This window comes from Equus przewalskii, chromosome 7, assembly GCF_037783145.1.
Source record: "Equus przewalskii isolate Varuska chromosome 7, EquPr2, whole genome shotgun sequence".
Lineage (NCBI taxonomy): Eukaryota > Metazoa > Chordata > Mammalia > Perissodactyla > Equidae > Equus > Equus przewalskii.
This window is the reverse complement of record NC_091837.1, coordinates 58,650,011-58,676,858: the sequence shown is the minus strand read 5'-3', so window position 1 is coordinate 58,676,858 and position 26,848 is coordinate 58,650,011. Positions and strand designations below refer to the sequence as shown.

The window sequence follows — 26,848 nt, the reverse complement described above, 5'->3', positions numbered from 1 at the left end:
GAGAACTTTTAAGATTTAGCATCTTAGCAACTTTCAAATATACAGTACAGCATTGTTAACTATAGCCGCCCTGCTGTAAATTACATCCCCAGAACTTATCTTCTAACTGAAAGTTTGTACCTTTTGACCATCTTCACCCATTCTCCCACCCCTCACCTCTGGTAACCACCAATCTGTTCTCTGTGTCCATGAGTTTGGTTTTTTTTAGATTCCGCATGTTGGTGATACCGTACAATAGTTGTCTTTCTCTGTCTGACTTATTTAACTTATCATAATGCCCTCAAGGTCCATACATGTTGCCACAAATGGCAGGATTTCCTTCTTTTTAAAGGCTGAATAATATTCCATTGCATATATATACACCAAATTTTCATTATCCATTCATCCTTTGATGGACACTTAGGTGGTTTCCATGTCTTGACTATTTTAAATAATGCTGCAGTGAACATAAGGGTACAGATACCTTTTTGAGAGTGATTTCATTTCCTTCAGATAAATACCTAGAAGTGGAATTGCTGGATCATACAGTAGTTCTATTTTTAATTTTTTGAGGAACTTGCATACTGTTTTCCATAGTGCCTGCACCAATTTGCTTTCACACCAACAGTGCGCAAGAGTTCCCTTTTCTCCACATCCTTGCCTACATTTGATACTTCTTGTCTTTTTGATAATAGCCATTCTAACAGCTGTGAGGTGATATATAATTGTAACTTTGATTTGCATTTCCCTGATGATTAGTAATATTGAGCATCTTTTCCTGTATCTATTGCCCATCTGTATGTCTTCTTTGGAAAAATGTCTTTTCAGCTCCCTCTGCCCATTTTTTATTCAGATTGTTTTTTTCCTAAGTTCTATGAGTTCCTTATACATTTTGGATATTAGCCCCTTATCAGATATGATTTGTGCATATATTATTCTCCTATTCTGTATATTGCCTTTTCATTTTGTTGATGGTTTTTCTTGCTGTACAGAAGCTTTTTAGTTTGATTTAGTCTCACTTGTTTATTTTTGCTTTTGTTGCCTTTGCTTTTGGAGTCAAATCCAAAAAGTCCTGACCAAGATTAATGTCAAGGAGCTTACCTCCTATGTTTTCTTCTAGAAATTTTATGGTTTCAGGGCTTATGTTCAAATCTTCAATCCATTTTGAGTTGATCTTTGTATATGGGGTGAGCAGGTGGTCCAGTTTCATTCTTTTGCATGTGGCTGTCCAATTTTCCTAACACCTTTTATTGAAGAGACTGTCCTCTCCACATTGTATGTTCTAGGCTTCTTGGTCCTAAATTAATTGACCATATATGCATGGCTTTATTTCAGGTTTCTCTATTCTGTTCTGTTGATCTGTGTGTCTGTTTTTATGCCAATACCATACTGTTTTGATTACTATAACTTTGTAATACAGTTTGAAATCAGGAAATGTGATTCCTCTAGCTTTGGTTTTTTTTTTTCCACCTCTAGATTACTTTGGCTGTTTGGGGTCTTTTGCAGTTCCATACAGATTTTAGAATTATTTGTTCTATGCATTGAATCTGTAGATTGCTTTGGGTAGTATGGACATTTTAACAACATTAATTCTACCAGTCTACGAGCACAGAATATGTTTTCATTTACGTCTGTCTTGAATTTCTTTCATCTGTGTCTTATAGTTTTCAATGTGCAAGTCTTTTACCTCCTTAGCTAAATTTATTCCTAGGTATTTTATTCTTTGTGATGCAGTAAATGGGATTGTTTTCTTAATTTCTCTTTCTGATAGTTTGTTATTAGTGTATAGAAATGTGTCTGATTTTTGCATATTCCTTTTGTATCCTGAAACTTTACTGAATTCATTTATTAGTTTTAGCAGTTTTTTGGTGGAGTCTTTCAAGTTTTTTAAGCATAATATCATGTCATCTGCAAATAGAGACAGTTTTTACTTCTTTTCAACTTGAATGCCTTTTATTTCTTTTTCTTGCCTAATTGCTGTGGCTAGGACTTTGTAGTACTATGTTCAATAGAAGTGGTGAGACTGGATATCCTTGTCTTGTTCCTGATCTTAGAGGAAAAGCTTTCAGCTTTTTACCATTGACTATGATGTTAGCTGTAGGCTTGTCGTATATGGCCTTTACTATGTTCACATATATTCCCTCTATACGTACTTTGTTGAGAGTTTTTATTATGAATGAATGTTGAATTTTGTCAAATGCTTTTTCTACATATGTTGAAATGACCATTTGATTTTTATCCTTCATTTTGTTAATGTGGTGTATGACATTGATTATCAGATGTTGAACCCTTCTTGCACCTCTAGAATAAATCCTGCTTGATCATAGTATATGATCCTTTTGATGTATTGTTGAATTTGGTTTGCTAATATTTTATGGAGAGTTTTTTTTATATGTACATCAGAGATATTGGCATGTAATTTTCTTTTCTTATAGTGTCCTTGTCTAGTTTTGGTATTGGGGTAATGCTGGCCTTGTAAAATGAGTTTGGAAGTGTTCCCACCTCTTCTATATTTTGGAAGATTTTGAGAAGCGTTGATATTTTATCTTCTTTAAATGTTTGGTAGAAGTCACCAGTGAAGCATCTGGTCCTGGACTTTTGTTTCTTGGGAGGTTTCTAATTACTGATTCAATTTCCATATTAGTATTTGGTCTGTTCAGATTTTCTGTTTCTTCATGATTCAGTCTTGGTAGGTTGTATGTTTCTAGGAACTTAGCCATTTCTTCTAGGTTGTCCACTTTGTTGATGTATGATTGTTCATAGTAGTCTCGTATGATCCTTTTCATGCCTGTGGTATCAGTTGTAATGTCTCTTCTTTCATTTCTAATTTTGAATCCTCTCTCTCTTTTTCTTGGTGAGTCTAGCTAAAAGTTTGTCAATTTTATCTCTTCAGAGAACCAGCTTTTAGTTTCGTTGATGTTTTCTGTTGTCTTTTAGTTCTCTATTTCATTTATCTCCACTTTGATATTTATTTCCTTCCTTCTACTAACTTTGGGTTTAGTTTAATCTTCTTTTTCTACTTCTTAAGGTGTAAGGTTAGGTTGTTTATTTGAGCTCTTTCTTGTTTCTTAATGTAGAAATTTATTGCTCTGAACTTCCCTCTTAGAACTGCTTTTGCTATATCCCATAATTTTGGCGTATCGTATTTCTACTTTCTTTTGTCTCAAGGTATTTTTTTGATTTCTCTTTTGATTTCTCCTTTGACTCACTAGTTGTTCAGTAGTGTGATATTTTGATTTATAAGAAATACATATATTTTTTCATTCAAATGATGAAAATATATTTCTCAGATATATTTGGTCTTAGGTCACTGTTTCTGGCTAACAGCTCCCAAAACCCTTGGAATTTCCTAAGTTTTGAGAGTGATATAGATGTCTTTTATTACCTTAATGAAGGTGACTTTTGGACCCCACCCAAGGGAGGGGGCTAGTTTCCAGGAGAGCCACCCATGTGATCAGAGGATTGGAACTTTCACTCCCACCCTCTGATTTCTGGGGTGGGGGCTGGGAGGGTGGTTTGAGGTTGAATCAGTTACTAATAACCAATTACTTAGTCTATAATGACTATGTAATGAAGCCTCCATAAAAACTCAAAAGAACAGCTTTTCAGTCCCTTTTTTCAGAGACCTTTCATGTTGGGGAACCAGAATACTTCCATGTGCCACTGTGCCGAGCCCCACGCTCTATGAGGACAGAAGCTCCTTTGTTTGGGACCTTAACCTATGTATCTCTTCTTCTGGCTATTGATTTGTATCCTTTAAAATTCTTTGTAATAAATTGGTAATCTAGTGAGTAAACAGGTTTTCCTGAGTTTTGTGAGCCATTGTAGCAAATTAATTGAACCGAAGGAGGGAGTCCTTGGAACCTCCAGTTTGTAGTCAGTTGGTCAGATGCACAGGTAACTGGCATCTGAAGTTGGGAGGGGGGACAGTCTTGTAGGACTGAACTCTTAACCTGTGGAATCTGATGCTATCTCTGGCTAGTGTCAGAATTGAGTTGAATTCTGGGATGCCCAGCTGGTGTTCCAAGAATTGCTTGTTGGAGGTTTGGGCAACCTCCCCCCATCCCATGTTGGGCAATTGGAAGCAGGAATCCTTTGCAGTGAAGTGGGATTTGCTAGAACGCCCTCACTCCTGGAGATGTGGTTTTTAAAGAGAAAAGAAAAAAGGGCAGGGGATGAAGAACCTTTGATCCCCAGATGGCTACCTAGTCACCTGTGACATGAAACTGCAGCTGCTCTGGGATCAGTTACTAAAGGTAAAAGTGGCCAGTGGAATTTAGTAATGGTAGTATACCCAATTCCTGAGGAGTTGGCTCATTGCATATATAAGGAAATACAAAATAACAAGAAGCATGCTAAATATACAATTCCCTGGTTATTGTTATCTGTAATAAGCAAATGAAAGTAAAAGAAAGTGCTAGGTCAGGCCTTGTTGCTGAACCAAGCTCAGATTTGGGTTGATCTGAGCTTCAGCCATTAGTCTCAAAGTCACTTAGAGAGGGAAAACTTATTCAAGGGCAACATAAAGTACCTTTAAGACCTCTAGTCACCAAGAAGGTAGTTAATGTAGGGGGAGGGGAAAAAACCCAGAAATGACTAAAAGCAGGGGATAGTATGAAGGAACTGGCTCATTTTGTGGATCGGTATCATCAACTTCCTAAAGAACCTTTAATAAAATGGATTATGAGTGTAACCAATTTGGGGGCTGTGTCTTTGGTTTTGAATGCTGCAGAGTGGAAGAGCATGTTTGGATTGATGCAGGACCCACAGCTCACTATTGAACAATCACAGAGGGCTATATGTGATCCAGACACAAATGAAGTTATTCCCAAGGGAACAGCCAGCCTGATGGACTGGATAGAAGCCTCTGTAAAGGGTGTTTATCCTAAGAAAGGAGACTGCCCAACTATAAATGCCAGATGGAACACCCCAGATAAAGCAGCTGACGTGATTCATATGCAAGCCATGGGGGACTGGCTTTGTGATGACCAGGATAGTCACCTGCTGAATATGCCTGTTACCCAGGTTATGGTAAATGCCATGATTAAAGGGATAGATAGTGTCAGAATTGAATTGAATTCTTGGACACCCGGTTAGTGTTCCAAAAATTGCTTGTTGGAGGGGTGGGGAACTCTCCCCGCATGTTGGAAATTGGGAGCAGGAACCCTTTGCAAGTAGCATGTTGTGTAATCTCCACATATTTGTGAATTTTTCCATTTTCTTCTTGTAATTGATTTCTGGTTTCATACCATTGTGGTCAGAAAAGGTGCTTGACATGATTTCAGTCTTCTTAAATGTATTAAGACTTGTTTTGTGGCCTAGCATATTGTGGAGAATGTTCCATGTGCACTTGAGAAGAATGTTTTCTGTTGGTTTTGGATGAAATGTTCTATATTTGTCTATTAAAGTCAATCTGGTCTAACATGCCATTTGAAGCCAATGTTTCCTTATTGATTTTCTCTCTGGATGATCTATCCATGGATGAAAGTGGGATACTGAAGTCCCCTAATATTATTGCAGTGCTGTCTATTTCTCCCTCTTAGTCTGTTAATTTTTCTTCTATATATTTAGCTCCTCCTATGTTGGGTGCATAAATATTTATAAATATTATATCCTCTTCTTGGATTGACCTTTTTGTCATTATAATAGTGACTTTCTTTGTCCCTTATTTTATAGTCTTTGTCGTAAAGTCTATTTTGTCTGATATAAGCATAGTTACCCCAGCTTTTTTTTAATTTCTTATGCACAAAATATCTTTTTCCATCCTTTCACTTTCAGTCTATGTGTGTCCTTACACCTAAAGTGAGTCCCTTGTAGGCAGCATATCAGTGGGTCTTGTTTTTTTATCTATTCAGTCACTCTTTGTTTTTTGATTGGAGAATTCAGTCCATTTACATTTAAAGCAATTTTTGATAGGTATGGACTTATTGCCATTTTGGTAATTGATTTCTGGCTGCTTTGTAATTCCTTTATTCCTTTCTTCTCTTTCTCTCTTTGTGATTTGATGATTTTTTATAGTGTTATGCTTGGATTCCTTTCTCTTTGTCTTTTGTGTATCTACTATAGGTTTTTGATTTGTGGCTACTATGATGCTTACATAAAACAACGTATTTATAACAATCTGTTTTAACTTTATAACAACTTAAGTTCAAATGCATTCTAAAGCTCTACATTTTTGCTCTCCTCCCATGTTTTATGTTTTTGATGTCACAGTTTACATCTTTTTAACTTGTATATCCATTAACAAATTATTGTAGTTACAGTTATTTTTACTACTTTGTCTTTTAACCTACATACTATATTTATAAGTGATTAACCCACCACCATTGCAACATTATATTATTCTGAATTTAACTATATATTTACCTTTGCCAGTGAGATTTATACTTTCATATATTTTCCCATTACTAATTAGAGCCTTTTCATTTCAGCTTAAAGAAGTCCTTTTACCATTTCTTGTAAGGCTGGTTGAGTGGTGATGAACTCCTTCAGCTTTTTCTCTTCTGGAAATCTTTTTCTCTCTCCTTCAATTCTGAAGGACAGCTTGGCTGGGTGGAGTGTTCTTGGTTGGCAGGTTTTTTTGTTTCAGCACTTTGAGTATATTGTACCACTTCCTTCTGGCCTGCAAAGTTTCTGCTGAAAAATCTGCTGTTGGTCTTATTGGGGTTCCCTTGTATGTAACAAGTTGTTTTGCTCTTGCTACTTTTAAGATTTTCTCTTTGTCTTTTACTTATGACAGTTTAATTATAATGTGCTTTGGTGTGGGTTTATGGGCGTCCTGGGTCTTGATGTCAGTTTTCATCCGCAGCTTAGGAAAGTTTTTACCCAGTTTTTCTTCAAATAAGCTTTCTGCTCCTTTCTCTCTCTTCTTTTGGGACCCCTATAATGTGAATATGAGTCTGGTTGATGTTGTCCCTTAAGGCCCTTAAGCTGTCTTCACTCTTTTTTTGTTTGTTTTGAAAAAGATCAGCCCTGAGCTAACTACTGCCAATCTTCCTCTTTTTGCTGAGGAAGACTGGCCCTGAGCTAACATCCATGCCCATCTTCCTCTGTTTTATATGTGGGAAGCCTACCACAGCATGGCTTTTGCCAAGAGGTGCCATGTCTGCAACCCGGATCCGAACTGGCGAACACTGGGCTGCTGAGAAGCGGAATGTGCGAACTTAACCGCTGTACCACCAGGCCAGCCCCAAGCTCTCTTCACTCTTTTTCACTCTTTCACTTTTTGTTTCTGTGACTGGATGAGTTCAACTGCCCTGTCTTTGAGTTTGCTCTTCCTTTCTTCTACTTCATCTAATCTGTTGTTGAACCCCTCTATCGAATTTTTCAGTTTAGTTATTGTATTCTTTAACTCTGTGATTTCCATTTGGTACTTTCTTATATTTTCTCTCTCTTTACTGAGATTCTCCCTTTGTTCATGCATTGTTCGCCTGACCTCAATGAGCATCTTTATGACCACTATTTTGAGGGTTTTTTCCCAGGTAAATCACTTATCTCTGTTTCATTAAGTTCTTTTCCTGGGGTTTTATCTTGTTCTTTCATTTCAAGTATTCCTTGGTTCTTCATTTTTCTTGACTCTCTGTGTTAGTTTCTATGCATTAGATAAAATAGCCACCTCTCCTAGTTTTGAAGGATTGGCCTCATGTGGGAGATAAAACTTAACATTCAACCCTGCCTCTGGTTGTCTCTCAAACCTTTGTTATTTTCCAAGCATCCTCCTTTTGTTTTAGTAGCCCCCAGTAGTTGAGGGTGTGCCAAGACCTGTCAGTGTTCCAAAGGGAAGGATCTCAGTCTGCATCTGGATTCAGGCTGATCAGAAGCCAGAACCTTAGGCAGCTTTTAAAGTATGCAAATATACCTCTTTCAGAGGAAGACCGAGAGATGGACGTTTCTGTCTGCTCCATCTGCACTGAGCCCTGTGGTTATATCCAGTTAAGAACTGTTTCTTTGCTGCTATACCGTTGAACCCATGAACACAAGCCCTGCTGGCCACCAAATCCAGGCTATCAAGAGTCGTGTCCTCTGGATGGCAGCCACAAAATCTGGGGCGTCAGACATGTGCACAGCCTTCATTCCTGGAGACACTGTTGACCTGGAGCAGGGCAGAGGGAGAGCAAAAAGATGCATCCCCTGGCCTGTTTGGTCTCTGGAGAAGATTGCAGTTGGCCCCTAGTTGTGTGTTCAATTAGAAATTAGAAGCCTCGCCCTCAGCCACAGCTTTTAAGATCTACAAATAGACCTCTTTCAAGGAAAGACTGGGTGTTTCAGTCTGCTGCCTCTTCGCAGTGTCCTGGGGGAATACCTGTTACTCTGTTACAGTCCTGTGGGATCTGGGAAGATAAGCCCCAGTGGCCATAGCCAGGCAGTCAAGTATTATGTCCCCTGGACAACAGCCTCAGAAGCAGAGGTGCTACTACATATGTGCACAACCTTCTTTCCAGGAGATACCAGCGACCTGGAGCAAGGCAGAGGAAAAGCACAAAGATGGCACCTACTGGCCTCCTCAGTCTCTGATGAGTATTGCAGTTGGCCTCTAGATGTGAGTTAAATTAGAAGCCTGCCCCTCCAGTTGAAGCTTTTAAGATCTACAAATAGGCTTCTTTCACGTAAGGACTGGGTGTTCAGTTGGCTGCCTTTGCACTGAGCCCTGGGGGGTTAGCCACAGTGATTCCACACAAGCCTGTTAAGACCTGTCTCTTAGTTTGCTGTAGCCTTGTGTGGGTCTCATGGACCTAAGTCCCCACTGGCTTTCAAAGCTAGATGTTGGGGGGCCTTGTCTCAGATGGAAGTCTTAAAATTTAGAGCACCAGATATGGGATCCAAACCCTTCACTTCTCAGGAAGAAGCTGGGAGTTGAGTTCCTTCCCAGTTGTGTGTCACTGCACTGGAGGTGGGGTTTATGGCAAGATTCTGTCTCAGTGTTTCATACTCATTTCAATGTGAATTTTTTCTCATTTGCCTGATTTGCAGGAGTCACTCAGCTAGTTTCTGAATTTCTTTCAGAGGTAATTGTTCCATTTTTAGCTGTAGATTAGGTGCGTCTGTAGGAAGAGGTGAATATAGGAGCCTCCTATGTTGCCATGTTGAACTGGAAGTCTCTACTAGAGTTTTGTAGATAGTTATCAGAATCTTCCTGTTTTGGGGGTCTGAAACATGGGAAATACTATCCCCAGTTGCTTTGAGGCATAGCCCTATGTCCTTTCCCAGCCCTGACCTAACACTCAGTTGCTTTGTGATTCTAGAAAAATAACTGTGTGCTCCCTGAGGATGTGAAGAATTTTTACCTAATGACCAATGGCTTCCACATGACATGGAGTGTGAAGTTGGATGGTGAGTGAGCCTCCTTGCTGTAGCAGAACATTTCCCTGGCTAAGAGTTTGGAGGAAACAACTCTGAGGGTCTTTACAACTTTTGATTCTTTGAATCTTGGTGGTTTTCCTGGATTCTCCTAAAATGCAATGTCCAAAAGCTATGATTATCTCCCAAAGCTAACATATCCCATCATTGCTTCGTCCACCACCCTGTCCAGAGTCTAGCCACTAAACTGGAAGCTCAGTTTACATGCTTCCTATTGGAATGGAGTGGAGGAAAACATTAGGCCTGAGCCACCTCAAACCTACAGCATCTGAGGACTCCACCTCAGAGCAGTCTCCTCAGGGTGAGCTGCAGTGACAGCTTCTGGTGGTCATAAGAGGGTTCCCTCCTTAATTCCCAGCACAGTGAAGACCTCAGAACTCTGACCCTCAAAAGAGAGCCTTTCCTTCCCTCCCTCACATCTCTTCAGCCTAAGTCACCAACCTTCTCAGTTCGCAGGCTGTCATCTTTAGTATTAAATGTGTCCAGGACAAACACTTCTGCTGCAGATGTGGAAACTCACAACTTGGTACATGTCAGAGATTTAGGTACTTTGTGGACATGAAAGGCAGTGCTGCACATGTAGATGAAGACTCTAGTAAAATTTCAGAGGCTAGGAAACCCTGATCTAGCCATTGGAGTCCAGCCCTTTCCTGGTACCCAAGAGGCCTTTATTGCCTCCAGACTCCAACCACATCCCCAGATCAACTTTGGTCCTTGAGAAGTACCCTACACCTCCCCACACTGTTGCTAAGAATGCAGTAACTTCATTTGCACAGCAGATCTGCAAGACTGACATCTCCCATTCATTGCCTCTACCTCCTGAGTTCCCTTTTTTTAATGATTCCCCAAGCCTTCCTATTTCTCTCTCACAGCTAACCACAGGCACTCTTTATAGCTTACTGCTAAGCATCCAACACGAACTTTTAGCTTTGAATCATTTCCTCCAATGGCCTAGAAACCATTCTTGTCACCAGCATCAGAACCCTCCTTTGTAGCATGGCCTTTGGAATCTAGAGCAAGAGAGAGAACGGACAGAGACTAGACTGACTGGCAGATTTTTCTCTTGCCCACATCATAGAGACAGGCTAGCCCCTCCACAAACCTTCCTCAAAAAAGAAACATTTTTGTTAAGGTTTTATGAATGAGTCCCTGTTCATTATCATAATACCTTCTCTAATTTAATCCTCCCATCCTCAAGTCTTTTCACCTTTATTACCATTACCATACCCATTCTTTACAAAATAGCTAAAGTTGGTAACAGAAAAGACAGCAGAGGCAGCTTCTGATGTTAACCTTTTTAGCAGTCTTTTCTTCTTAGACACTGCATGGTCTATATACCAGCTATTTTATTGCCTTCAGCCATTCCAGTTTTTTCATCTGTTAGATTTCTAAGACTTTGTATGTCTTACAAGGATTCTGTATAATGGATAAGGAAAATATGCAGTCTGCCTTTTTCTTATTTACACCCTAATCACAGAAGACTAGAACCAGCAAGAAGGCTGCCAAGTTCTCTCCATTGAGTAAGGAAAAATGGCAAGTAGAGGGGAAGGTATTTTCCATCATGAAAGCTTATAACAAGAGGAGTAGAAAAGGTCAATTATATGATCAAAGCTGTTATTCCTTTGGCAAGTAGAACCCTTCATGCAAGCAAAAGAGGGAGCAAAAACATTTTTAAGTCCTTTGCTCAGGATCCTTAGCCTAGATTTCCCAGTTCTTTTGGAATAACCCCCAACACTCGTAGCAAGGGCTCTTCACCTGTGGCCCCAGTTGCTTATTTTGTGTGAAAGATTTGTGCGTTGGATCATGTAGTGCATTGATTGTCTTCATTCCACTTTGCATCAGATTCCTCAGCCCTAGGATCAAACAATAGCTAGGTTTAGGTTACTCAAGCAGAAGCCCTTATGATGACCATGGTAAATAGGCTGTTATTCTATGTAATTCTTCTTTTTAATGTTGCCACAGAGCACGTCATTCCATTGGGCAGCATGGCAATTAACAGCATCTCAAAACTGACTCAACTCAACCAGTCTTCCATGTACTCACTTCCTAATGCACCAACTCTGGCAGACCTGGAGGACGATACACAAGAAGGTACCTAGAGGAACTTCTGCTTTGAGTTAGAAATCAGCCTTCTTGTTTTGCTTTTATAATGTTGAAAACCATGAGAAGACATCACAGTGTTTAGTATGTTCCCCTAAACCCAAAACCTCCCATTCACGGCTTCTCAGGACTGTGAGTGTAAGGTGAAAAACAGCCTACATCAACAAAGGAAATTTTCATGAAGAAAATGCCAGGGTTAGGATCTTTGTTTTGTTTCCAGCACCCACTTCAGTACTTGGAACTTAGTAGGCACTTAATGAATACTTGATAAATGAATAAATGTTATAGGTTAGACTTCGCTCAACATTTCAGTATCAACAGGTTTGAGGGAACACAGCAGTCTGAGTGCAGCTGTCTTCCTTTTCATTCCTATCGCTAGGTTCTTGGCCACTTCTGACTGAAATGGCTTATAAATCAAATGACTACTAAAAGCTGTGAGCGACAGGGTCTAAGTGAGGACTTCTTCAGTCAGAATACTGTTTGGCTGCATATAACGGAGACCCAATTACAATATCTAAACTAAATAGGAGTTTATATTTTTCATAACAAGAAATCTGGAAGCAGGCTGGTGTAGCTGTTGAGAATGTCGATGATATAAAGTCTCCCTCTGGCTTCCTGGTGCACTAGCCTTTGGGGTATCGTTTTCATTCTCATGGTCAAGGAATACAGGCTGTACCTCTAAGCTTCAAGTCCATGTTCCAGGTAGGAAGAAGAGTGAAAGGCAAAGGGCAAAAAACTGTCCCTTGGCAGAATCTTTACCTTTTTATCAGGAAAAGAATAGTTTTCTCAGAAACCCCTCACAGAATTAAAAGATTACCCATAGCTGCAAGGAAATCTGAGGAGGTGAGTATTTTTAGCTGTGCAGTATTGCCTCCTCAAATAGAATTGGGGTTTAAATAAGAAAGGAAGGGTGAATGAGCATTGAGTAGGCAACTAGCAAGGCTTTCTCCTTCAACTGGACAAGCAGTTGGACAATAGTACTAGAGGATTCCAGGAGCAAACACTGGAAAGTGATGGGTCCTAGGAAGAGCCTGTCCCTCAGAGATGTGTGGAATCCTCAAGGGTGGGGAAAAGGTCACATTTGCTTCATAGTCTAACCCCTAAAAGGCAAAGAAGTTGTTAAATAGTGGACTAAGTCTTCTCTGCCCTTGAGACTGGATGACAGAAAGGATTTCAAGGGACCTCAGCAAAGGACTGAGCTAGGGGTAGATACATACCCATAGGGATAAAAATCACTTGGCCTTCTGACACCTGCTGGGTTCATGCTTTTTAGAATATTCCAACAACTAGACCTAAGCTTCATTAAACCTAAAAATGTTGACTTTTCACAGGAGACTCAACATTCAGAAATACAATCAGGAAGAAATATCAGAATGCACACCAGAGAAATAAAACTGTTAGAGGACAAAGATAAAACCCTAAATGAAAATGAAAATAAGAACATTTAAGGACATTTAAGACAGCACAGAGACTTCCTATTATAAAAAAGTAAAGATTATCAAACAATTGACTAAATGAATTGAAGAAGATGAAAAGTAAAATTTAAGAAATGTCTATAAGCACAGATAAATAATTTGAAAGGGGGAAATTGTGAGGTAAAAGCTGGAAGGGTAAGAGAAGCAGAATGTAGATCCAGAGAACTTCCATTGGAATTATAGCTTCCCAAGAAAGAGAAAAAGAATAGATGGAAATGCAGTAAATAAACACTAATAAAATTTCTCTCCAGATTTAAAGAGTTCACCTAGACCCAGATTGAATTGATGAGAAAATAGACACCTAGGCATATCCTGATATGGAAGAAAAATTACAAGCTTCTAGGCAAAAATAAGAAGTTATTTGTGAAGAAATAATAATCAGACTGACATCAGACTTGTCACCTGCAACAGTAGAAACTAGAAGACAGTGAAAAAGCATTTACAGATTACTGAGAGAAAAAGAGTGAAAATCAAGAGTCCTGTACACACATCAAACACACCTCTCAAATTAAAAGAATAATATTAAAGGATGCATAAAACTTCAGGAACAAATACTCTAACCAAAAAGTAAGTGAAACTGAATGGAGATCTCAAGATGTGGATTCATGAAGAGGAAGGGAAACAAAGGATTAGTGAACCTCCTGTAAGAGAAAAAGAGAGTGTGTATGTATGTGTGTGTTTAAAATTAAATCTTAATATCTAGGAATGTATTGTGAAAACTTTTACATAAGAAATCTTGGAAAAGGGGACATAGTGCAAGGAAAATTTTTAAATGAACTATACTGTCTCAACTAAACCTAAAAGAGGGTGAGATATATGGGTTAAATTATGTTCCCCCAAAATGCTTATGTTGAAGTCCTAACCCCTAGTACCTCCGAATTTGGAAATAGGGTCACTGTAGATATAATTAATTAGTTAAGAAGAGGTCATACTGGAGTAAGGTGGACCCCTACTCCAATATCACTGGTGTCCTTATAAAAGATGGAAAGAGACAGGTGCACACAAGAGGAATGTCATTTGAGGCAGAGGCGGCACAGGCTAGCATGACTTCTCTGGCAGAGAGGGTAGAGGGTGAAGGTGGTGAATGTGGGTCTAACTGGCCGTGCATGCAACAGCTGGAGGGACCCCACTGCTCTGTCTGAGGAGAGTCACAGTGACTGAGGAGTGGCAAAGGAAAGGGAAGAAGGCAGACAGAAAACTGAAGGAACATGTTTCATGCTCTCTGCCCCGGGATTCTGGCAAGAGGACTGCCCGCAGACCTCTGGGACTCTCCACTCACTCAAGGATTCCCTGCTGGACCATGGGTACACCCAAAGCCCCAAGTGCTAAGCACACACCTTCCCACATTCTACCTTCACCCTTTTTAAAAATTTCTCTCTGTCTGCTTTTTATTCGTGTGCCTGTGTGCACTCCCAAACTTAGTGGTGACTCAGCTCTGGTAAGAGAAACCAAAAACTAGTGCTATAGCACCACCTTCGGGAAAACAAAAAATGCTACTAATTACCAATTTGTTGAACTGTTAGAATCAAAGTAAACAAAGCTTTACTTACATAAGAAAAGTGTCTGCTACCTCAAATTCCTCGGCAGAGGCACTTTTCAGTAAACACTGAAAAAATCACAGTAATACAGTGTCACAGGAAGAAAATGACAGTTTTCCAGCTGAACCCAAAGGTATGAAATATTACAATCTGCCTGATAAAGAATTCAAAATAGCTGTTATGAAGAAATTCAACAAGCTGCAAGAAAACTCAGAAAGAGAATACATTGATCTCAGGAGTAAGATTAATGAACAGAAGGAGTACTCTTAAAAAGAACCAAACAAATTCTGGAGCTGAAGAACTCAATAAATGAGATGAAGAATGCATTAGAAAGCATCAGAAATAGAGCAAATCAGATGGAAGAGAGAATAAGAAGCTCAAGGATAGGAATATAGAAGTGTTTCAGGTAGAAGAGCAGAGAGAACTAAGATTTAAGAAATGTGAAGAAACCCTATGAGAACTTTCAGACTTCATTAGAAGAGCTAATGTACAATTAATGGGATACACAGAAGAAGAGAAGGGGAAGGGAACAGAGAGTATACTTAAAGTAGTAGCTGAAAACTTCCCAAACCTGGGGAAGGAACTGGATATACAAGTCCATGAAACTAACAGAATACATTATCTCAGTGCAAAAAGACCTTCTCCAAGACACATTATATTAAAACTCTCAAAAGTCAATGATAAAGAATTTTCAAGGCAGCTAAGGAAAAAAAGACAGTAACCTACAAAGGAACCCCCATTATGTTATCAGCAGAAACTGTATAGGCCAGGAGAGAATGGAATGACATATTCAAAGTATTGAAAGATAAAAATTGCCAGCCAAGAATACTCTACCTGGCAGTTATCCTTCAGATATGAAGAAGGAATAAAGGCTTTCCCAGATGTACAAATGCTGAGGGAATTCACCACCACTACACATTTTTTATAAGAAATGTTGAAGGGAGCTCTTCAAGCTGAAATGAAAAGATGAAAGTACACAAAACTCTGGCTAAGCTGATAAATAGACAGAATTAGAAAACTCCAACTCTTACTATATTAGACAATTATAGCATAAAGGTTAAACGAAAAGAGCACTAAAAATAACTATAGCTACTACAACTTGGTAATGAAATCACAGCATAAAAAGATAACTTGTGGAATCAAAAATATAAAAGGAGAAGAGTAAAAGGAATGAACTATCTTTACAGGCAAATGAAGATAGATTGCCAGCAGCAGAATAAGGACCATTGTATCTGTAAGATGTTTTATGTAAACCTCATGGTAACCACAAAGCAAAAATCTAGAGCAGAGGCATGAAACATATAAAAAGGTGACACTGATCAAATCATCATAGGAAACCACCAATTTGCAAAGGTAGACAGAAACAGAAGGAAAAAGAAACAATGGAGAGATAAAATAACCAGAAGGCAAAAGATAAAATGGCAGTAGTAAATTCTTATGTATCAGTAATCTCCCTAAATATAAATGGATTGAACTCACCAATCAAAAGGCATAGAATGGCTGGATGGATTAAAAAAACAAGACTCAACTATGAGCTGCCTACAGGATATTCATTTCAGCTCTAAAGACACAAGCTCAAAGTGAAAGGATGAAAGACAATGTTATAAGCACATGCAAACCAAAAGAATGTGGGCATGACCAAACTTATATCAGACCTAATAGATGTCAAGCCAAAAAGGGTAGCAAGAGACAAGGTCATTATATAATGATAAAGAGGTCAATACATCAAGAAGATATAACAATTTTAAATATACATGCTCCCAACACCAAGCACCAAAATACATTAAGCAGATACTACTATATCTTAAGGGAGAAATAGACAATACAATAATAGTAAGGGTCTTCAGTACCCCACTATTGGTAATGGATAGATTGGCCACACAGAAAATCAACAAGGATACATCAGAATTGAACACATGTTAGAACAAATGGACTAAACAGACATATACAGAATGTTTCATCCAACAGCAGCAGAATACACGTTCTTCTCAAGTGCACATGGAACATTCTCCAGGAAAGATCATGTGATAGGACATGAAACAAATCTTAGCAAATTTGAGAAGATCAAAATTATATCAACTATCTTTTCTGACCAGAATAGTATGAAACTAGAAATCAAGAACAAGAGGAAAGTGAGAAGATCTACAAATATGTAGAAACTAAACAACACACTTCTACACAGTCAATGGGTCAAAAAAGAAATCAAAAGGGAAATGAAAAATTATCTTGCAACAAACGAAAATGGAAATAGAACATCTTAAATATAGTGGGATGCAGCAAAAGCAGTTCTGAGAGGAAAGTTTATAGCAATCAACGTGTATATTAAGAAATTAGAAAGATCTCAAATAACCTAACTTTACACCTCAGGGAACTAGAAAAAGAACAAATTAAGCCCAAAGTTAGCAGAAAGAAGGAAATAATAGAGATCAGAATGGAAATAAATGAAATAGAGACCAGAGAAATAATAGAAAGGATCATCAAAACTAAGAGGTGGTTCTTCAAAAAGATAAACAAAACATACAAAATAACAAAGATAAGGATAATGGCATATTTCTCGGAAATAATTTAAGAGCATTAAAATACTCAAAAAAAATTATCAACCTAGAATTCTATATCCAGTGAAAATACCTTTCAAAAACAAAGGCCTTTTTGAAAAGCAATTTGGCAACATCCATTCAAATGCCGAGAATCTATCCATGTAATGAAAGCAGCAGAACATAAGGACATGGATATTGTAGCATTCATAGCAGAATAATGACAGGTGAATGCCTGTCAGTAGGGGGCTGGCAGAATAAATTAGGATATATCCACTCTCACAGACATCAGGCAGCCATTAAAAAGAATGAATTAGAGTTACACCAAATGTCTTAGAAGGCTTTCTACATAGTGTTATTGCATAGAAAGCAAGATTCACATTATGTGTGTGATATTCCATATTTATAAAATAAACAATCTTGAAGACAAAATTTAAATGTATACCTATCTGTCTAAGACCACATGAGATCAAGAAGAAAATGAAATAATAACCTCCAGGGGAGGGGAAACCATGTTAAAAAAAAAAAAAGAAAAAGAAAAACGTTTTTAATTAGAAATTTAAATATTTATGCATTTATATAAATATTTATGTTTATCTGTATAAATAAACCAAAAATATTATTTTTATGTACTTTGTTTTATCCAGTCCCTCCTAGGTTTGTAAACTCTGTCCACTCCAGTCAGTAATACTGATGTTTATTGCATCATAGCTGTAATGAAATAAGCAGGAGAGAAAGTTTCTGATGCTTGCATTTCTAAGAATTTATCTTTTTTCTGTTACTCCATATTTGGTTTCTTAGTAGGTGTTTCTGAGCTAGACTTAGCATTAATTATAATTAATAATAACAGTATAATTAGATATTGTAAATATACATTTTAGACAGAGGAAAAGGGATTCTAATGAAAAGATCATAAAGTGTTATAAATGGAGGGAAAGCAGTTATCTGGGAAAAAGAAAAAACGTATGTCCACCTCATGCCACTCAGATCACTCTGCCTTTATGTAGTCCCACTCCCAAGAAGTTCAGTTTGTTTCCTCCTGCCACATTCCCCCAGATTCCGTGCCAGTCTCTTGGTCAGGGGGAACCCAGACAGAAGGCCTAGACCACGGATACCATCCAGGGCATTTAGAGTACTGAATTTGTTTGGCCCACATTTGAACACCATAGTTAAGAATATGTCTGAGATAATGCTTTTTCCTCCTGCTTTTTCATTCTAGCAAAGCTGGATAAATAAGTACGTTTGACTTGAGTGTGTTTGAATATTACCGTTAACTTCTGGGTTTACAGGCAGTGAGAACCAGCCAGAGAAGCCTCACTTTGATTCTCGCAGTGTGATATTTGAGCTGGATCCTTGCAATGGGAATGGGAAGGTTTGCCTTGTCTACAAAAGAGGGAAACCAGGTAAGAATCGTTGACAAGCATGGTCCTATAGTTTGGGTATGGCCTTGACTGACCTTGCTCTCCAGCCATCACACAAAAGGCACACTCCTCTCTGGCTTCCTGAGATACCATTAGGTCTTTCGTAGGTGCCAAAACCCAGAGATCCCCTTTGGTCCTCTGAGCATCCACCTCTAGGCCAATTACTACTCTTTTTAAGCTATCGTCATTTGTGAGTTACTGCAAAATAATGAGATTGGAGTAATAAGTGAATAAAAACTAAAATAAGTGTAATTAGTCTATTTATAGACTCCTCAGTAGGCTCATGAATTAGAAAAGCAACCAGGAAAAACATTATGTTTCTTCTGTACTTCTATATATAGGCCAGTTCACAGCAATAAAAACTTGACTTACTAGACTTCAATCTAAGACCCCAGATGGGAAATCAAGAGAAAAAGGCTCTGACTCCTTGAGCAGCAGGCACCACCTGGTGCACCAACAGCAGTTCAGGCCTTTGCCTAGGAGCTGTGGAACTACAGAGCTGGACAAGGCCCAGCCCCCTTCAAGTAGCTCTGTGCCTGGTAGGGGTGAAAAGATACACCAAGATTTACATCTAAGAAAAGGAGAGATCATCTTTGTGAAGGAACCTTTGAGCTACATCTTGGTTTATGGGTGGGAATTAAATATAGGAGGGTGGTTGGTGGATTAAAATGGACACCCAAGCAAAGATGCCATGGGAAAGTGCAACTGATTTGGGGGAGTGACAAATTCCAATTCATTGGGCCACGTAGTTCATCTTGTGGATGAGGAGGAAATGAAGCCATTAGGCCAGTTGTTCCCCTTCATGCAGAGCTTTGAAAGGGTTTAGACATAACCTGGAAGACAGTGGGGAGTCAAAGGTGTTTAGCAGAAGAATGGCAGGATTGAATTGGAAATGTGTGTGACCACAGCAGTTTTGGAAGAGGAAGAGACTGGAGGATGGAGGTCACTTAGGAAGATGTACAGCCATTAGACAGGAGATAAACTAGGGGAGGCCTCCAGTAGTAAGAAGGGAAGGTCGGAAGCAAGTCTAAAGCAGGAGTTGGTACAACAGCGCCTGCTTCAGCTCCAGCAGGACGTCACACAACAGCACAGGCAGGACTCTGGGAGAGGGAGTTGGTCTGGGCTTCTCCACCATGGTTTCTTACAGCACTTCTAATTCCTGACAGAAACCCTTTCAGAAAACCAGAGCCATTCAGAGTATCTCTTCCTTAGGAAAGCTGACACCAGGATATGTACCTCTGGGGGAGGGAGAGTGCTGATGCCGAATAGCAAAGGAGAGCTGCTTAGATGGCCTGAATGCGCTGATGGCCAGAGCCCAGCAGGTAGATCAATTGATTGATTGATCAGGAGTTTGTAAAAGAATACCGAAGAAATCAGTAACAGTGGCCACTGGAGAATGGGACTGGGAGGTGGGAAGGGAAAAAAAGGAACTTATATTTTACATCCTCTCTACTATTGGAATTTTTTTGCCGTGAGTAAGGGTCAATAAAGGGAACAAAGCGTTAAGCCATCCCTTCATTTATTCCCTTTGTCTGCTATTTCAGCATTAGCACAGGACACTGAGATCTGGTTCCTGGACAGAGCGTTATACTGGCATTTTCTCACAGATACCTTTACTGCCTATTACCGTCTGCTCATCACCCACCTGGGCCTGCCCCAGTGGCAGTATGCCTTCACCAGCTATGGCATTAGCCCACAGGCCAAGGTAAGCAAGAAACACCTATCATCTCAAACTGGAACTTACCAGAATCTTCTGAGGAAATGCTTGAATTTCAGATTTCCAGCTTCTCCATCTGATTTATGAATTTTTGGGTGGAGTCCAGGAACCTGCATTTTCGATAAGCAAAGCAGGTGATTCCATCGTAGGTTGTCAGCCTCACTTTATACTGATCTAGTTAAGTGGTTCCCAAACTTGGCTGATACTCAGAATCACCTGGGTGTTGTATTTCTAATTAAATAGTATTGGAGGCTCAGTTTTGCTTGTTGGTTTTGGATAGGCAGTACATGCACACCGGAAGAGTAAAAGTCTCTCATTCCTGTTCTCCAGCCTCCCAGGGTACTTCCCCACAGGCAGCCACTGTTTGAGTTTCTTGTGTGCCCCTCCCAAGGTACTCTATTGCACATAAAGCATATGTGCATTCAGTTTGGGGGTCCTTTTTCTAAATCACAAGTGCAGTATACTATTCACATTGTTCTGCACCTTCTTTTCACTTAACACTCCATCTTGGATCTCATTCCCTATCAGTACATATAGAGCTGTCCTTTTTAATTATGCAGAGTATTCCTTTGTATGGATGTGCCCCATTTATATGACAGATCTGGGCACCATTTCCAAACATACAGATGTCAGGTAATGCTGATATACTGCCTGGTTTGAGAACACCACGTGTGTCTGGAAGAACTTGTGATTAGGCAACAGTAAATTAGGGACTCAGCTCCATGTATATATTCATCTAGTGGGCTTCACTTTCCTCAAATGTTGCATAATAACATCCAGTCAACATTGTGGAGTGGTTATAATCAATGAAAAGTCAATAAATGTGATGCCCCTTGTCCTCAACTGCCTAGAAAGGGAAGAGGGCAGCAATGCAGGCAGATTCCCTGAGCAGAGGCCTGGATGGGCCTCGGTTGTGCACCTTCCCTATGGGAAAGGCTCTGCCAAATCCACCTGATAGGCAGTGGCTGGTCTGAGTGCAGAACAATTAGAAAGACACTGGCCCCTGATGATTTGGGATCTAGCATCCCAGGCTCAGGGCTCACTAGATCAGAAGGAAGGAAGTTTACTCAGATTCTTAGTTCTTATGCTGCATTTATTTTAAAAGTTATGAGACTTCATAAAGCAATGTATGTGTCATCACTTTCATGTAAAGGAAGTGCTAATAGATTTTCAAGGCAGTTTTTGCTCTTGGCTCTTTTGACTCTTTGGCTGTTTAACTAAAGAGCATAAACAATGGCATTTCTCCTCTGAATTGTGACCTTCTCTCCCAATTGTGCCTTACAGCAATGGTTCAGCATGTATAAACCCATCACCTATAACACAAACCTGCTCACAGAAGAGGCCGACTCCTTTGTGAACAAGCTGGATCCCAGCAAAGTGTTCAAGAGCAAGAACAAGACTTTAATCCCCAAAAAGAAAGGGCCTGTTCAGCCTGCAGGCGGCCAGAAAGGGCCCTCAGGTCCTCCCTCCACCCCTAAATCCTCTTCTGGCTCTGGAAACCCTGTCCGGAAATGAGCACTCCCACCTCCAACTCCACTAGCCCCACAGCGATGATTTCCATGCACAGATGCCCCCTGGGTGCCCAAGAGTCAGGTTCTCTTCCCATCTGAGTGACCAAAATCCTAGGCCTTTTACTCCCATTGGCATTAGCCAGGAGTTTGAAGGGCGTACTCAGGTGCCCCAAGAGTCCTTCCCTCATGGCCCTCACAGCACGTTGTACCACCCCTGCCTCCAGAAGCTGTGGAGAATTTAAGATGTTAAGTGGCTAAAGAGATCTGTTAAGAGCTTTCTTCTCTTTCCACCCCCTACCCCTCAGCAGTGTTTAGAGAAGTCCCCCAAGGAAACCACTGGTTTTGACCCATGAGGTATTAGAACTGTGCTGTTCAGTTGGTAGCCACTAGCCACATGTGACTATTTAAACTATGTTAAAAATTCAGTTCCTCAGGTGCATTAGCCACATTGCAAGTATTCATGTAATTAGTGGATTCTGTATTAGCACAGAGATAGTGGAACAATTCTCTCATCATAGAAAGTTCTATTGGGCCACACTGATTTAGAACATTTTCACACTGCTCTTCCTCAGATCAGTTAATTTTTGTTAGAGAATGTTGATACCTTAATTTGATGGGTCATCATGTTCCATGAGAACTCTTGAAGATACATTTCTATGTTCTTTATATCTTTCACCTCAAACAGTTCTCACTGCTCATTTCTTCTTCACTTTCCTGTAAAGCTTCTCATCTTAGTTTCCTATAAAGTTTCTTATTTTTTGTTTTGTGATGTGATGTTTACACATTTGCCAAAATTATGTTTTGTTTTTTTTTTAAGAAGAGGTGATTCTGCTATACTTTATTTAAAAACAAAAACAAACTCCCAAGCATTGCTTTACAGGACTCTTCGTAAAGAGTTTTGATGAAACCAGTCAGTCACTTTCCACCTGCTCTGCCTACTGTTCAACAGTTCATGGAGAGGCAGAAAGGGATAGAGAGGGACCAAGATGTCAAGGATAATAGCTGAAGTTTAGTCTTCCAGAAGTATTTTTCTGCCAGAACTGATCAAATCAAAAGGAGAACCAGCAGCACCAGATAAGAGATTCCAACATTTGGCTGTTTTCTCCAAGACAAGACAAGTCAAGGTTAGAAGGGGATTGAGAACTCATGCCATCTTCCACTGTGGCAGATACCCGTCCTCTAATACTTGTGGAGCCCCTTGGTCTAGTTATTCCAGTACTGAAGTAGCAGAGGAGCCACAAGAGCAATGGTACCTTTCAAATCAGTGGGAGTCTTCAAAGGGCTATAGAAGGAAAGGGGTTCTGATAAGGAAAGCCTTTGGACCTGCCTCAGGAGCAGCAGAGCAGTGAAGAAACAGGCCGACTAGCTAATATGGAGGACTCACTGCAAAATGAAGATGTGGGGCCTCTTGTTCAGAAATCAGGAAGTAGTTCCATTAAAGGTACTAAAATACTTTTTTCCTTTCTTCCATGGTCTCTCTCACAACTTATGGTTGTTTTTATTTGCTGCTTAATGCTGTTCTAAATTTTAAAAAATTAAATTTTGGATTATAAGCATTAATTTTATCATTGATTTTTATATTGTACAATTCTAGTTTTAAATGCAACACTAACAACATTTAACTCATATGTAGAATCACCAAAATTATAATTTACGTTTCATAGCTTATGTATACATATTGTATGCATGTGTATCTCATTCTTACCAGAACAATGGAAACACTGTACAAAACTAGCTCAACTGTTATTTCACTTCTTGATAAGTAGACATTTTATCAGCACTTCCAACTTACTGATGAGTAAGGAAGGAGTGAAAGAAAAACTATGAGCTGCCCTATGTTTTCCTTTTCTTCTGTGGCATCATTTTCAGCATAAGTTGTTGGCTAATACAGGAAAGTAACATGAGTAATAAAGGACATGTTGGGGTGCTGTGGTCATTCATGCTTCTTAGAATGCCATTACCTTCTTTTTGCATTCTAATCAAGTCTGGTTCAAATGGAAAGCATGGCCTCTTGGGGCTCTCAGTGCCCCCATTTACTCAGTTGTTGATATAACATGCTTACCTTACACTTATGTTGAATCTCTCTGAACTCTCACACATCATGATCCACTGGAATTCTGTGCTCACGGGCATCACGGAGGCTATAAGTGAATGGGGCCGTAAAGAACAGTGGACACCCATGTTGCACATAATCGCCTCTGCTCATATGTATGCTTTGTCTCATCAGACTTCACTTACAAAACACAATGCAGAGATAAAATTAAGAATTTCAAGACAGTGACAAGAGAAGATTAAACCAAGTGTGAGGCCCTTCTGAGTGTGGGGCCCTGTGTGATTGTACAGGTCACATGCCCATGAAGCTGGCCCTGGTGAAGGAGGAAGAGAGCACTTCTGGTGAAAGACTTCAGACAATCTGTAGGTTGAGTGGGTTATATGGCAAAAAAACTCCCCCATGAGATTTGTGTTTTGAAACTAAAGCAATTAAAATAGCAGTCAGCCCTACTGTAAATCAACCGCCCAAGAAAAAGACACTATGCTGGACTCGCAGAAAGAATAAATGGCGAAATGCCTTATGATGAATTGATGTAGTGAAGATTGTGCATGAAGTGCCACATCATCATGCTGCTTGAGTCCTAAAGCAGGAAGTACCCTGAGCCAAGGATAGGAATGACAAGGGGCAGCTTGCACGTGATAATCCACAGAATCTAGCCCTTAAAGCTGTGCTCTCCAAATGCAAACATGCATCAATGTCACTGGAGTTGTGTGTAGAAAGTAAGATAACCAGATCCCACTCCAGACCTACTAAATCAAAATTGCAAGGAAAGATTCCAGGCATCAGGTCTTTTAATCAGCTGCAATGGTGACAAGAATACTTACCAAGTTTGAAACTTTCTGCTTAATGGGTCTGGGTGATTTTGCTTTCATTGCATGGAGAACTCAAAATGTTTTAGTCCAGTAAAGCATGTGCAATGATGAAAGAGGGCTCAAGGGACCGTTTTAGTTTCTGTGTGAATCCATGTAATTTTTAAACAACTTTTTATTATGGAGAATTTTAAACATTTGTAAAGATAGAATAGTATAATGAATCCTCATGTATCCATCATCTAGTTTCAGCAATTCTCAACTCATGACGAATCGTGTCTTATCTATATACCTGTTCTTTACCTCTCCAATTTTAATTTTTTAAGTAATTTTATCTATGGTTTTAAGTTATACTTTTCATTACATTTTAGCAATTGTTCTAAGGATTATAAAATATATTCTTTTTTCTATTCAGTACGAGAGCCACTCATAGGGTCCCTCGTAGCCATATTTGTGTAGCGTAACTCTGGCCCTTGGTTACAAGTGAGTGGACACTGGGTGGGTATCAATCCAAATTGGCTGCACTTTTATCCTTGGGATCTTGTGATGAATTTCCCTCTTTGGCTTAGCCAACCCAGAGTGGATTCTGTTTTTTCTGCCAACTACTCGCTATTTAACACACAACCCCATTATGAGGTTATTGTGAATATTAAATGATTAAATGTCTGTTTTTCTTTGTTCCTTTATAATGTGAATCCAGCCTTTCTTTCCAGCCATTAACTTTGTACATGAGCCACTCATTTTCCTTCCAAAGCACCACTGTGGTTCTCTTCCTGTCCCTTTACACCTACAGCTTCCTACCTGCCAGTGCTGGCCAGCTGTCCCTTCTCCGCCCTGGTGCAGTTCCAGTCCACCCCTGCCTGAGAGCTCTCTGTGAAGCCCTAAGTCCACAAGGAGAGCCCTCTCTTTGGGGTGGAGTGCTTCACACCAGTCCCACTCAATCAACTTCTGGTCATCTTGCCTCGTTTCCTCTGTATCGCCAATGGTTGTTGAGAGGCAGGCTTTGTGTTACTCTGACAAGCCATGCTGCTCAGTGTAGAACCCCATGAACCATTACTAGATTAAACTTAAACTCAATACATAATTTTGTGCTAAATCAAGAGCTGCCTCATACTTAAGTCCAGGATAGACCAATAGGAACAACCAAGCAAAGTACTGAGGAAAAAAGTTGTGAAAAACCTGTTAAATGTTTATGCAAACTGAAAAGGCAGCCACTACTTTATTTGAGAGGCAGGACACCTTAGCTCAGCTCTCAGACCACTTCTGTCGGAAGACCCTACCATAATGAAACATATTGCCAATATTCCAGTATTTTGGCATCCAAACTGTGTCTCCCAGACTGCCTCATGCCACTCACTCACTGTGACTCAGCACTCTTCTCAATGTCCCTGGGTTTGTCGTTTCAGAAACGGGATCTTTGTGATTACACATCTTTGTTTGTTCTCTACAGCACCTAGCACCCAGGCCTTGCTCAGTAGCCACCCTTAGTAAATGTAGCATGCAAAATAAATGCAACCATCTAACTGGATGTTTTCAATATCCAATTAGTCTTACATGGATAAAATGTGTGGAGAGCAGGTCTCCCAGATGCTAAGGGTGAAATGCAGTAGCAAGGACTGTCCAGAGGGTGGCATGGTAAAAACAACGCAGGAACTGAAGGGGTGCTCTGTATAGCTTTATTTTAAGGTAGATTGGCTGTTGTTGGAGATGTATGCTCGGATGTGGTATATGTCACAGGCCATGCACACAAGCCTGGTGTAGACTGCTGAGGAGAGAGCAAATCCAGGCGGGACATGTCAGGAGAGAAGAGTGCGTATTTGATAGCACCGAACATCAATCACATAATTCTTCTTTGAGAATTCCCAAGGCTCAGAACACAATGTAGGCAGGGGGTGGACACAGTTGCTTAGACACTGTTTTTAAGTTCTTGAGGGAGCAAAGGGCAATCCCAAAGTAATTTTATACACAATTAAATTTTACATAAAAAAACTCCTTTATGTAAAATTGATAAACAGCAACAAAGTACATAAGGTATATTCTTTCAGACCTGTAATATCCAATGCATCAGTGACTAACCACAGGTAGCCATTTAAATTTAAAATCAAAATAAAAAATTCTGCTCCTCAGTCTCTCTAGTCACATTTCAAGTGTTCAGTAATCACATGTCTAGTGGCTGCCATAGTGAATAGTGCATGTATAGAACATTTCCATCACCATGGAAAGTTCTATTGGGCAGCCCTGTCTTAGACCATGCATGGCTTGTTTTTACAATTCCCAGGATAATTCTGCTGCAGGGCCCTTTTATACCATGCTATATTCCACGAAGAACAGGGACGTTTACCTGATTTAAGACA

The 26,848-nt window shown here is 39.7% G+C and overlaps 1 protein-coding gene across 2 annotated transcripts in view; it reads left to right on the top strand.

The window, feature by feature from the left end:
* The window catches only part of TPGS2 (tubulin polyglutamylase complex subunit 2), a 57,534-nt gene extending 32,374 nt beyond the window's left edge, over positions 1–25,160 (top strand). Inside the window, exons 3-7 of one of the 2 annotated variants that reach the window (XM_070630011.1) lie at positions 9,222–9,309; positions 11,299–11,427; positions 18,273–18,386; positions 19,949–20,109; positions 21,406–25,160. In XM_070630011.1, coding sequence (XP_070486112.1) covers positions 9,222–9,309; positions 11,299–11,427; positions 18,273–18,386; positions 19,949–20,109; positions 21,406–21,636 — 723 coding nt within the window. In that variant the 3' untranslated portion in view covers positions 21,637–25,160. The remainder of the gene's footprint in view (positions 1–9,221; positions 9,310–11,298; positions 11,428–18,272; positions 18,387–19,948; positions 20,110–21,405) is intronic. The other variant, XM_070630012.1, reaches the window with a different exon arrangement.
* Positions 25,161–26,848: the final 1,688 nt, after the last annotated feature.